Source organism: Callorhinchus milii, unplaced genomic scaffold, assembly GCF_018977255.1.
Source record: "Callorhinchus milii isolate IMCB2004 unplaced genomic scaffold, IMCB_Cmil_1.0 Scaffold4, whole genome shotgun sequence".
In the NCBI taxonomy this organism is placed as follows: Eukaryota; Metazoa; Chordata; class Chondrichthyes; order Chimaeriformes; family Callorhinchidae; genus Callorhinchus; species Callorhinchus milii.
Genome location: NW_024704745.1, coordinates 79261541 through 79273413, shown reverse-complemented (window position 1 = coordinate 79273413; position 11873 = coordinate 79261541). Strand labels below are relative to the sequence as shown.

Sequence of the window (11873 nt, the reverse complement as noted above, 5' to 3'; positions counted from 1 at the left end):
ACCATTGGAAGGTGGTTCTTCTGCAATGTGCCCCCACCCTCTGGAACTCCATCTCGCAGTCCCACCACCTCGCCTCCTCCCTCGCCTCCTTCAAGACCGATCTCAAGACCCTCCTCTTTGACCGTACTTTCGATCACCCTGCTTCCCCCCCTGCGCTCCACCCTCCCCAATTCTGACCCCCAGCTCGGGTCTGAAACACCCACTCCCAGCACTTTGGAATGTCCTCCCGACGTGAAACACGTTTTACAGATGTAATTGTGTTGTTGTTGTTCTTGTTGTTGTTGTTGCTGCTGGATAGGTGGTGTCTATATGTTTTCCTCATCCCAAAAATCTTTTATTTCAGCTCACAAGTTACAAATCGAACAATCCTACCAAAAACCCACTACTCAGTTCTCCCTGCTTCGTGTTTTTCTACCTCCTGATCCACTTTCTTTGGTCCTAGTTAATTGGTCCTTATTGTTTTTGGTCCTTGGTTCTTATTAAACAGAGGGAACCCATCACCACAGTCACCCAAATAAGTGACAGAGAATTGATATCATCTTCAAAAGATTCCTCACCCGCCCTCCCCTCCCGTCAGTGTCTTTGCTTGTTTGCTGCCCCAGACACAGTGGGTGGTGGGGTGAAAGGTTAGGGTTCGTTCCATGGTTGAACACAGAGTCTCCAATCGTCAAAGTCCCTCTTCATAGTTAACCAGCTCGGTCTCTGTCCTCGGTAAGGCTTGGACATATAGGCATGGAGTCTTCTTGGAGCTGAAATTGCTGCAAGGTGACACGTAATGTAATGTCAGACTCAAACAAACCTTCAGTGACAACCTATGTTTTCCAGTTCCTGAGCCAGGTGAGTTGCCAGTACTCCAGGGCACTGTTGGTAACATCCCAATCAGCCTAGAGGGGAAGGATCTGGAGGAGTAAGGGAATAGGCCAAATGAATACCTGGAGATGAAGGTCACACCACCTGGGTAGGGAGTTAGGATTGACAGACAGGGTGGGAATGTGGATGGGGAGGAGAGGTTTGCCCTCAGGGTGTGTGACTGGTGGGTCTTGTGGCGGAAATGGGTGATGGGGCAGTTAATGTGATTCCACTGGCTTCCCATCACTCAGAGGATACAGTTCAAGATCCTGGTCCTCACCTTCAAAGCACTCCATGGTCTTGCTACCCCTTACCTCTGCAACCTCTAAAACCCCTACCATCCTGCCTGCTCCCTCCGCCCAGTGGGTTCCAGCCTGCTTCACGTCCCCTGCCTCGCTCACCCCACCATTAGTGGGCGGACCTTCTGCCACTCTGCCCCCACCTTCTGAAACTCCATCCCGCAGTTCCTCTGCCTCGCCTCCTTCCTTGCCTCCTTCAAGACCCATCTCAAGACCCTCCTCTTCGACCATGCTTTCAATCACCCTGCTTCCCCTCTGCCTCCACCCTCCCCAATCCTGAACCCCAGCGCCTTGGGACGTCCTCCAGACGTGAAAGTTGCTTTACACATGTAATTGTATTGTTGTTGCTCTTGTTATTGTTGTTGTTGCTGCTGGACAGGTGAGCGTGACAGAGGATTCCCAGGCTGGAGCAGTGGGAGAGCTGTGGGACAAGAAGTGGGAGGCAGATAGAACTGTAGGAGAACTGAGTGGAATAATGGATGGTTCCGCACATATGCTTGGTGGGGGTAGGGGAGGGGTGGGAGGGTGAAGAGAACCCCAGGGGAGTGAATTCCCAGCCAACAGTACCATGTGTTTCGGGATGGGAGGTGAATGAGACTCAGAGCTGGAGGCAGGAAAGGGAATGTGTGACTCAATGGCCCCATTTTACTGGTTTACTGGTTAAAGGAGAAGTGTCGCCCACTCCGTTATGTTAGTAACACAGCCCTGCCTCCACGGTACAGACTCACAAAGCATCAGCGGAGGGACAGAGCGGTTGACAAGAGTGTTTGTGCAGGAGGATAGCAAGTCAGTGAGTAAGGGGCGATCTCACACTGTCTGTCTGTCTGTTTGTCTGTGTAAAAGCACTCGCTCTCTCTCTGCAGTCAGTGTGGGCAGCGTTTAACGTGATGTGTCTGTGGTCTGTTCTGTGGCTGTTTTGTTTCTGGTAACTTCACGCTGTAGTTTAGCAGATGGTTTATTATAACCTGGATATGGGATTTTATACAAAAGGATAAAGAGGCTCCAAAGTGATCTGTCCTGTTGGATTTGAGAGAATTGTAAGATTGAGTGATGATTATTATTATTATTTTGTAACTCCCATTCCCAGATCCCTCTGACTGCACTTTCAGTCATCTTCCCCCCCCACTCATCTCACACCCTCATCTCTGGTGACCAGCCATAATTGTCAAGTGCTTTGGGATGTCGGCCCAACGTGAAAGGTGCGGTGTATGTGTCAATTGTATTGTACAGATGACCAAAAAGTCATAATACCATTACAGTGTCTCTTAAGTCTTAAAGAAATTATGATAATAATTGGTCATTATTACTAAAATAAATGGTATGATAAGCCACTATATCAAAAGCAAGGATTATTGTTATTCCCTTGTATTAGTATAGCATTATACTGTCCAAGACGCTATTCCTCAGATGAGACGTTAAACTGAGGGAGTCACGTCGCAACTCAGTTCACTTTAGGGAGTTTGAGTGATTCAGTGATCATTTCTGACAGAGCATCAGTTTGGCCCAATTAGTAGGAGACAGCCGTGGGCAGAGAGAAGCTATGAATTTAAAAAACATGTTTGGACTTAATCATTCGCAAACTAGTCCAGCCTGGATAATAGTCAGTATCCAGTCAGACACATCAACCCACCCAAGAGTCCTGTAGCTCTTGTGGAGTCCTGTAGCTCAGTGGTTAGAGCACTCGCTTTGCAAGTGAGAAACCTGAGTTCAATTCCAGGCAGAGGGCCAAACCTTGGGCAAGTTTCCTTACTCCACACAGAGCCTAATAATAATCCCTCCAAAACAAAACAATAATAAATTGGTCATTTTCAATCTACGACTGTTTGTGGGACATTGCTGTGCGCAATTGGCTGCCGCGTTCGCCCACAAATATACAGTCAATTCACTTTACAGTATATTCTGTGAAGCGCTTTGGTATGTCCTCCCGACGTGAAACGCGCTATATCAAATGCAAGGATTATTATTATTATTATTATTATTAAGAGAGAGCCCCAGGAAGGTTGCTCAGATGTCAGTTTGGCTCAGTCTCTCCTCTGAGTCAGAAGTGTTCAAGCCCCAAGTTTGCACTTGGAACTCACATAATCTATGATGAGGCTCCAATACAGTGCTGAGGGTTCGTTGCATTGTTATTGATGCCCTCCTTCGCCTACAAAATACACAGTCACTACACTTTACTGCTATGAAACCTTTAAAGAAATCCTCCTGGTGTGAATCTCGCTGTATCGAATGCAAGGATTATTATTCCCAGTAATACCCCGTTACGTGTTCATTCCTCGCAGATTACGGCTTGGATCGGAGTTATTTTACTCTGTCGCTCACTGAGCTGCCGACATGCAGTGTGGCACGTGCCTTCTTCTGGCCGCTTCGGTCTGGCTCGGGACGGTGAGTGCAGTCACCAAATCCATCGCATTACCACCAGAAATGGGTAAGTGTGCCCCCCTCCCCTCTCCCAGCACACTGCTCACCTCAGAGCAGCCCTGAGACAAAGTGCGGTAAAACCAGCTTGTGTGGAATGTCGAGTGACCGGCATTAGTGTCAGTGCCTATCACTGAGATCAGCCGTGGGGTTTAACAGTGTTTATTGGGCTGGAGCCACAATCACTGCTTCGGCATTGTCGCTCCTGCATCGCGGGAAAGAGTGGTTGTCTGCCGCTCGATTCAGATTTAGCCTCTGTGATTCACGTTGTGCTTGGTCAGACATTTCTGGGTTCTCTCCGACCCTCTGATCCCTTGCCCCCATCTCCCTTCCTACCAACCCCCGCACACTTTTCCCCTTTTCCTCTCCCCTTCCCCTCCCCTCTCATCCTTTCCCCTTACTTCACTTTCACCCTCCTCCTTGCACATCCTCCTTCCCCTCCTCCCTCCCACTCCTCCCTCCGTTTCCCCTGCACTGCTGTCTCAAAATCCTACTCTTCAATCTTGCCTTTGGTCTCCCTCCCACCTCTCTGCCTTCCCTCACCCCTACCCCAAACCTCCCCCATGCTCGGGCCCCGACAACTGACTATTCAGCAATTTGGGATGTCCTCCCCACGTGAAAGGCGCTCCATAAATGTAATTTTGTTGTTGTTGTTGCTGTTGTTGCTGTTCTCCATTGTTGTTTGTGACGCTTTGTCACAACTTCCCTGTGTGTTTTTTTTACTGATGCAGGTGCCCGGATTCCAAACAAGTCCTGGATTCAAAACGTTTCCTGTATATTTTATGATGAAATCTACATGAACTGCACATGGGATATTAGTGAGAGCGCACCACAGAAACAGCAGTTTGTGTTATATTACAAGTAAGGGTGAACTGCTTCAGACTGAACTGCTGTCTGTTAATGTTTCTCTCTGCCTTTTTATTCCTATTTCTATCCATCGTTCCATCTGACTGATTGCTGTGGATTGCTGAAAGATTCGCTCCTTCTTTCTCACTCACTGTCTCTCACGCACTCCCATCTCCAAGTCAGAATGTTGTGGGTTGAAGCTCCCGCGTCGGGATTTTGAAGTCACGTAGAATGACTCTCTGCGTTGTGGGAGGTGCCGTCCTTCAGATGAGATGTTTAAACCGAGGTCCCGTCCGTGCCTGATCAGGTGGACATTAAATATCCTGTGGCACTACTCGAAAAGAAATGTTAGTTTCCCACTTGGGGTCCTGACCAATATCTCCCAAATACAATCTGTCATACACTTCATGGCTGTGTGTGGGACATTGCTGTGCGTAAACTCACAGTCGCTGCTCTTTACAGAATATCCTGTGAATCCCTTTGGGATGTTACTCAAATTTCTAAGCATTGTGGAACCTGGGCCACAGACACCTAATTTTCTTCAGAAATTAGAGTGCTCTCTTTTCTAGCAAGATCCACCCTTCACTTCTTGCCCAGACAAGTTTTACATGTCCATGTCGCTTATGAAGAAATTTACATGCATATCATAATAATAAGAGATATAGAGAAGTCTTGATTAAGTCATGATGATCTTTGCAGACAGGTAAGGACTGGGGTGCCGGGATCTGGAGCTACCATTCACTTCTTCCATGTTTTTTTTCAAGAAATCACAAAAAGCGTTTTGCAAAGTGCAAGTCCCAGCGTTCGGGTGACCGGGGACATGCCTCCTGCTATCTTCAAGGAGTGACGAGTTATTATAACATATTATATCTCCGCATCAACGCATCGAAAAACATTGTGTTTGAAACAGACATTGAACCGCTGTTGGATTTCTGTGAGTCATTGTTTACAGCGACTGCTCTTTCCTTGTGCACCTCATCATCCACTTGTATTTAGTAAAGGATTTTTCACATTGGAAGTACATTTCACAGTGCTTCGAAGCATTCACCGTTAAGTGTAGTGACTGTGTGTTTTAACAGTGAATGTCCAATTTTGTACCAGTGTCTCCCTGCTGTCCTGGCAAGTTATTATTGTTGATGTTGGTGCTATAATCCTCCAGATACGTTTGCTCATTCACTTCATGCTTGTGACATTGGTCAGTTGGCAGGACTTGGAGGGCAAATCATTCGGCTACTTGGAACCCTGCAAATTAAAGCCCCTGCGGGTAGTGTGGTCCGAGCTGAACAATCAGTGGGAAGCTTGACAGGCAGTGCTCTCAATGACAAGCTGGTGCGGTTTTGGCTCTTTAAACTCCAGCACTTATCCCAACACACACTCCAGTGTCCCCAATCCTTGGCTCTCGCAACCCTGTGCCTAATACTCTCCAGAATTAGATAAACAGGATGTTTCCCTCCAGGGAGAGAGAGTGCGCATTGCAATCCCGACATGGGAAAACTTCAGTGTGTGCGTGGGATGTATATGTGGAAATCTCAGTCTGGATTGGAGACTCTTAAACAGCAATTTGCATTTATATAGCGGCCTTCACTCCAGACGGCATCTCGGAGGGCTTAACAGTGGCAGAGCCCGATGCTGTGCCAGGGAGAGGGGGAAGGTGACCGTAGGCACATTCGAAGAGGAAACCATGGCATTGGGTTTCCGTGCATGTCGCGCACCAGCTGAACAAGTAAAAAGCAGCTGGACAGTGAGTTCAGGGATTCTCTCCTTCATTAAAATGCACATCAGCACAGGGGAGCACAGCCCTGTGTCTGTGATGAACTGGTTAAGGATGTTGCACTCGAGCTGTTTCTGCTTGCCCTGATGACACTGGAAAGGAATGTGAATGTTAAACCATCTCTCAATGATTACAGATAAGTTGAGGCCTCCAATCAACGTAACAGTGTTGAAGAACAATGCGATCACTTGGGAAAACATTCCTTTTAAAATTTTCGAAGAATGTTTCACTTATCAACTAAACTTCACAACCAGCAATGGATGGTTTACAGAGGTAAATGTGTGTATGCGTGTGAGCTTGGTGACTGTTAATGGGGTAAAACAATAATAATCCTTGCATTTGTTATAGCGCCTTATCACATCTTCGAGATGTCTCAAAATGCTTCACACAATATACTGTAAGTGCATTAACTGCATATTTTATATTTATTCAAAGAATAATAATTTGGTCATTTAATCCACGACTATAAGTGGGACACTGCTGTGTGTAATTGGCTGCTGTATTTTGCCCATTACAGTATATTCTGTGAAGTGCTTTGAGATGTAGTGAAGACACGATAAGGCGCTATATCAAATGAAGGATTGTTATTATTATTTTGTGGGTGAAACATGGCAGCCAATTATGCAGAGCAGTGTTCCACAAACAGTCATGGACTGAGTGACCAAATTATTTTAATTATATGTTTTAACTGATTATTACCCTCCGCAAAAGCAAAGGATGAAGCTGATGAACACCTACTACTGGTTTGACCTGCAACTAATTTCTTGTCCTCCTTGGAAGGGGAAAGTGAGGATACACTTGTCAAACATGGTGAGCTTGGCAACATATTGAGTCACCCTTCTGTAGCGCACTGCTGATGACAGCCCAGCCCAGCCTGGCTCATCGGTGGGTAGGACTTAGAGTGGTCCCAGCTGGACAAGGAGCAGTAACGTGTTCCCAGCTTGTGTTCTCAATGGCGAGCTGTGCAATTTTAACTAGCTACGCTTCAGCAGTTCACCAAATCACACTCTGTAAACCTGAAGTCTTGGCTCTCACCAGCCTGTGACTAATACTCTCTGCAGTAAATAGAGTAGGAAAGCAGAATGCATCCCTAGAGGGAGAGAGGATACACCTTCTATTCCAAACACAAGTTTGAAAGCTCTGGAATACATGTGTGGAACTCCCAGTCTGGTTTGGACACTGTTAAGCACGTGATGGGTTTCTGCATGGGTCAGACACTCAGTTAATCAAGAAAAATAATGGCTAATTTCTCCTCTTAGACATCAGACTGGAACAATTACAACTTAGAAAAGAAACTGAACACATTTACAGTAAAAGTAAGGTCTCGTGTTGGCGAATTTTACTGTGGAGATAGCCAAATATGGAGCGACTGGAGTGAAAGTGTCAACGTAGGAAAAGGTAATACAATTTTTCTCTTGTGCACTGGGAGACCTGGAGTGTCAGCACTATATGAGCTTAAAGTCCTACCAACTGAGCCAGGCTGGTATCTCTTTGCTAAGCACTAAATATACACACACTGGGATCTAACATGCAATATTTCTTTGCCCGTTTCTTAGTAAAGAAATGCATACCCAATTGCAATGTCCAACTTGCATAAGTTGTAACAAATATGACTTATGTAATGCTAAGTATAAATCAGGTTTATATGACCAACACATAACAAATATAGGAGTATGCAACTGGCTGTTGAAATTAAGGGATGGTTTCAAAATGGAAATTTACAGACTCTTCATTTTCCAGAACAACCATTTTCATGTACTTTTTAACCTGCTTTATTATCGGTAAATGTTTCATTTGAATGTTGTTGTTGAATGTTGCTGTTGCCTTCCCTAATTTACTTATTGGTGGGTGGGCCTTCCGCCACTCTACACCCACCCTCCGGAACTCTGTCCCACAGTATCTCTGTCCCGCCCCCCCCTCCCTTGCCATCTTCAAGACCCACCTCAAGACCCTCCTTTTCGACCATGCTTTTGATCTCCCTGCGTCTACCCCCACCCCTGCTCTCCACCCTCCCCCACCCTGATCCCCCGTAACTCAAGCACCTTGGGACGTCCTCCCGACGTGAAAGACGCTATACAAATGTAATTTTGTTGTTGTTGTTGTTTATTGAGGTATTTTTGCAGTGGAAGATAATACAAATATATGAAGAGTTGAAGAGCAATGTTCAGAGTCCATTTAATTGTCTCAGTTGTAAACGGAGATACATGTAGTCTCATAGAGGGTGACCAAAAAGTTATGATAACTACCCTATTATCTAAAAAAATTCTGTGAAGCACTTTGAGATGTTGCAAAGACGTGATTAGGTGTGATATCAAATGCAAGGATTATTAATATTATCTCTCATCATTTAATTAAGATTCATGCAACATTGTTATGGTATTGGGACTTTTTGGTCACCCTGTACTTCACACAACTGTCAGTTAGAAGGAAGCGGAATAACAATTATACAACTTGTAATGCCACAACTGCACTTGCCGTTACTGAAATTATTGGCTACCAATGCCAAAACTTTGTCTCAGTTTGGTTTGGATACTCTTAAGCAAGGCAACGTCCCATAAGCATGGTGATGGATATCTGCATGGGTCAGCCACCCGGCTGACATTAAGAACAAAGCTTTGTGTGCAAGTGATGATGAATGAATTGACACTATGTTTTACTGTAATCGAAGCAGAAGATCAAGAAACAGCAGCTGCCAACAATTCATACATTGTGTATAATAATTCATGCCTTGTACCTGGTATATTGGAACAAAGGCCCCAGAGATAATCATGTACTTTCCATACTACGGGTAAGCTCCTGCAACAGACAGACAGCAAAAAAACCTCTACACTCACCAATCTACACCTAAACCTCTCCAGACAGACACATTTACAAATTCCTTGTGTAGATGAAACTCTGTCTGGTTCAAATACTGTTTAGCACAGCGACGGGTTTCTACCCTGCTGACCAATTTCTGGAGGTACATCCACGTGTCAGAAAAATGTGGAAACCCATCACCGTACTAAAGAGTAACCAAACCAGACTGATACTTCCAGTATCCCACCTCCACATGGAAATTCTCATTTATTGGAACGCAATGTGGACTGCCTCCCTGGAGGGACATGGTCAGTCGGGATGGCCACCAGGTGTAACTGCAGCTGAGAACAGGAAACGGAAATACGCTCATAAATCATGAACCATAGTAGATACTCGAAAGCAAACATGCCCACCTAACTCCAAGCTTCAAGATGTTTCCGATGAGGTACAAATGATGTATCTATGTCCATTGGCTATTGAGATCCTTTTTGAAGCGGAGACAGACATTGTTGTTTTATCAGTATAAACACAAGAAGATAGACAGATTCTGCCCCTCATTTCCCAGGTGTAGACCGTGAACGAATATATAGTCAAGGTTAACATCCCAGTGCAGTCCTTGGTGGAGGGTGGGGGTTGCTGTGTGTTGGCAGAAGTACCATCCTTCAGATGAGAAATTAAGCCAAGGTCCAATCTGCCTGTTGAGATGGACGTTAATGATTCTGCGGTGCTACTCAAAAATTAAAAGCGAGTTTCTTTGCAGTGTCCAGACTAAACAATCCTGTGAAGAGCTTTGAGGAATCTTGATGCTGTAATAAGGTGCGATACCAAATGCAATTATTATTAATATTATTATCTGGTACAATTTTACCAAATAAATTGCATTAAAAATAAACAAACGTACAAACACACCCATGCTTTGGATTGAGATTCTCCCAGTGTCCTGGCCGACAATCCCACAAATCAAAATTTGGTCAGTGATTTCATGGCTGTGCGGGGGACATTGCTTTTTTTAAAAAAAAAGCAGTCACTACACTTTACAGTAAGTCCTGTTAAGGGCTATGGTATGTCCTCTCAATGTGAAAGGTGTTGTCAAATGTAAGTATTATGATATAATTTAACAGGGTAAAATTTCCGGCGTTCCTTATTTAATACCGGCAAAAACTATGATTCACCAGGTGGCAGTGCCCCATCGGAGAAAGTGATTTCTTCTATTCCAGAAGGCAGTATCTGCTATTTGTTTTGACTCGGAGGTGGTTGGCTATTTCATTTCCTGTTTTGTCTTGTAGGAAGTTCCTCTGTGGAAAGAAGGAGACGGATGAGAAGAAAAAGAATTCCCTTTCACTCAGAGTGACGTCATATCAAAGCAACATCAAGATCAGAAGAGAAGTTCAAATGCAGACTTCCCTTTGGCCCATCTAATATCATGCTACCAGATTAACCCATCCTCCTGTCCTCCCACCACAGCATCGAGCTGTTTCTTAAATGAGACCCAGTGTCCTGGCCTCAACCATCATTCCTGTAACCCCTTCCACTCTTTAATTAAAAAGTAGAACATTCCTGAATTTTCCCTTTACAACCCTAAAACTGTGCGCTCTTGTTCTGTTGTACCTAAAAGTAGAGTTCTGGGTTTACTCTTTCAATCCTATTTAAAATCCTATACACCGTTATAAGGTCCCATTTGAGGCATTTTCTTTGCGAGACTGTAGCTTGGCTAATCATTGCTCCTACCTCATTCCTCTAACACTGGGGATCATCCTTGTTGCTTACCCAAGGGCAGAAGTGCCATCCTTCAGATGAGACATTAAGCCGAGGTCCAATCTGCCTGTTGAGGTGGACGTTAATGATCCTGCGGTGCTACTCAAAAATTAAAAGCGAGTTTCTTTGCAGTGTCCAGACTAAACAATCCTGTGAAGAGCTTTACTTGACAGTGACCAGATCTGTGTGCAGGACTCAAGGTGTGGCCTGAGGGCAGCACTACAAGCTTGTCTCTGACTCAATCACAATAATAATCCTTGCTTTTGATACAGCGCCATATCACGTCTTCAAGACGTTCTCAAATCGCTTCACAGAATATGCTGTAAAGTGGATTGACTGTATGTATTTGTGTGCAAAATGTGGCAGCCAATTGAGTACAGCACAGTCCCATAAAATGAGTGATCAATTTATTTTTTTTCTTGAGGGATTATTATAAGCCGTGTGCAGTAAGGAAACTTGCCCAAGGATTCCGCCTGCTGGTAATCAAACCAACGTCTCTCGCTTGCGAGGCAAACGTTCTAACCACTGAGCTACAGTTCCACTAACCACTAAATAACAAGCATCCACAACTTCTCAGAATCTGAACTAAATGGAACTGTTGTCACTTGTTGCTGAGTCCAAAACAACAATCATAAATATGAGATGACGCTGCAGATCTCACACGAAGTTCAGGAGGAACTTCTTCACACAGAGGGTGTTGAAGGTGGACGTCACTGCAGAAAGCATCAATATGTGTATCAACAAACTTGACAAATCTAACAGTAACTTACATTGATATAGTACCCCTCTCGCAGGGTAAATTCTTGGAGCGCTGAGGGGAAGGGAATAGGAGGGTGGGGGCTTTTGTGGAGTAAAATCACTGGCAAATCACAGTGGACAGAATGACCTGCTTCTGTGCTGCAGTGTGTGGTGTGGTTACATTATTTAGCTAAATAGCCCAGTTATGTTTATTGCTGCATCCACGGTTTTGACTATCGTCCTTGGGGGGTGGGGTGGAGGAGGGGAAGGTAAGTGGGGTTTCCTTAGAGCTGAACTGGCTCCAAGGTGACATGTTTGGCATCGAAATGTTGGAATAGAACCAGCCATCTGTGCCGGTCTCCAGTCCGGTTCCTGATCCGCAGTATTCCAGGTCACTGCTGATA

At 45.0% G+C, this 11873-nt stretch overlaps 2 protein-coding genes across 4 annotated transcripts; both read left to right on the top strand.

Annotated features, from left to right (window-relative positions):
* The first annotated feature begins 1780 nt into the window (after window positions 1-1780).
* LOC103177101 lies at window positions 1781-5712 on the top strand. Its single transcript, XM_042334435.1, has 5 exons — window positions 1781-1938; window positions 3428-3530; window positions 4295-4424; window positions 5174-5332; window positions 5610-5712. The coding sequence occupies exons 1-5, from the start codon at window positions 1837-1839 to the stop codon at window positions 5710-5712; spliced, it is 597 nt and encodes a 198-aa protein (XP_042190369.1). The 5' UTR covers window positions 1781-1836.
* A 334-nt stretch (window positions 5713-6046) lies between these two features.
* Window positions 6047-10560, top strand: LOC103177099 (interleukin-5 receptor subunit alpha-like). 3 transcript variants are annotated; one of them, XR_006085016.1, is made up of 4 exons: window positions 6047-6150; window positions 6317-6453; window positions 7440-7578; window positions 10263-10560. XR_006085016.1 is itself a non-coding variant. In XM_042334323.1 (3 exons), the coding sequence occupies exons 1-3, from the start codon at window positions 6898-6900 to the stop codon at window positions 10325-10327; spliced, it is 297 nt and encodes a 98-aa protein (XP_042190257.1). In that variant the 5' UTR covers window positions 6889-6897; the 3' UTR covers window positions 10328-10560. The 3 variants fall into 3 exon arrangements, 1 of the variants encoding a protein (XP_042190257.1); XR_006085015.1 differs by lacking the exon at window positions 6047-6150 and having other exon boundaries at window positions 6173-6453; XM_042334323.1 differs by lacking the exons at window positions 6047-6150; window positions 6317-6453 and adding an exon at window positions 6889-6990.
* The last annotated feature ends 1313 nt before the right edge of the window (window positions 10561-11873 follow it).

What these genes read in the sequence shown, in the direction of transcription:
- LOC103177101 (XM_042334435.1), top strand. Translation starts at nt 1,837, where the DNA reads ATGTTAGTAACACAGCCCTGCCTCCACGGTACAGACTCACAAAGCATC. An exon ending in TGCAGGAGGATAGCAAGTCA is followed by an intron (nt 1,939 to 3,427) that starts GTGAGTAAGGGG and finishes CATTCCTCGCAG; the next exon opens with ATTACGGCTTGGATCGGAGT. An exon ending in GAAACAGACATTGAACCGCT is followed by an intron (nt 5,333 to 5,609) that starts GTTGGATTTCTG and finishes GACATTGGTCAG; the next exon opens with TTGGCAGGACTTGGAGGGCA.
- LOC103177099 (XM_042334323.1), top strand. Translation starts at nt 6,898, where the DNA reads ATGAAGCTGATGAACACCTACTACTGGTTTGACCTGCAACTAATTTCT. An exon ending in GGATACACTTGTCAAACATG is followed by an intron (nt 6,991 to 7,439) that starts GTGAGCTTGGCA and finishes TTCTCCTCTTAG; the next exon opens with ACATCAGACTGGAACAATTA. An exon ending in AAGTGTCAACGTAGGAAAAG is followed by an intron (nt 7,579 to 10,262) that starts GTAATACAATTT and finishes TTTGTCTTGTAG; the next exon opens with GAAGTTCCTCTGTGGAAAGA.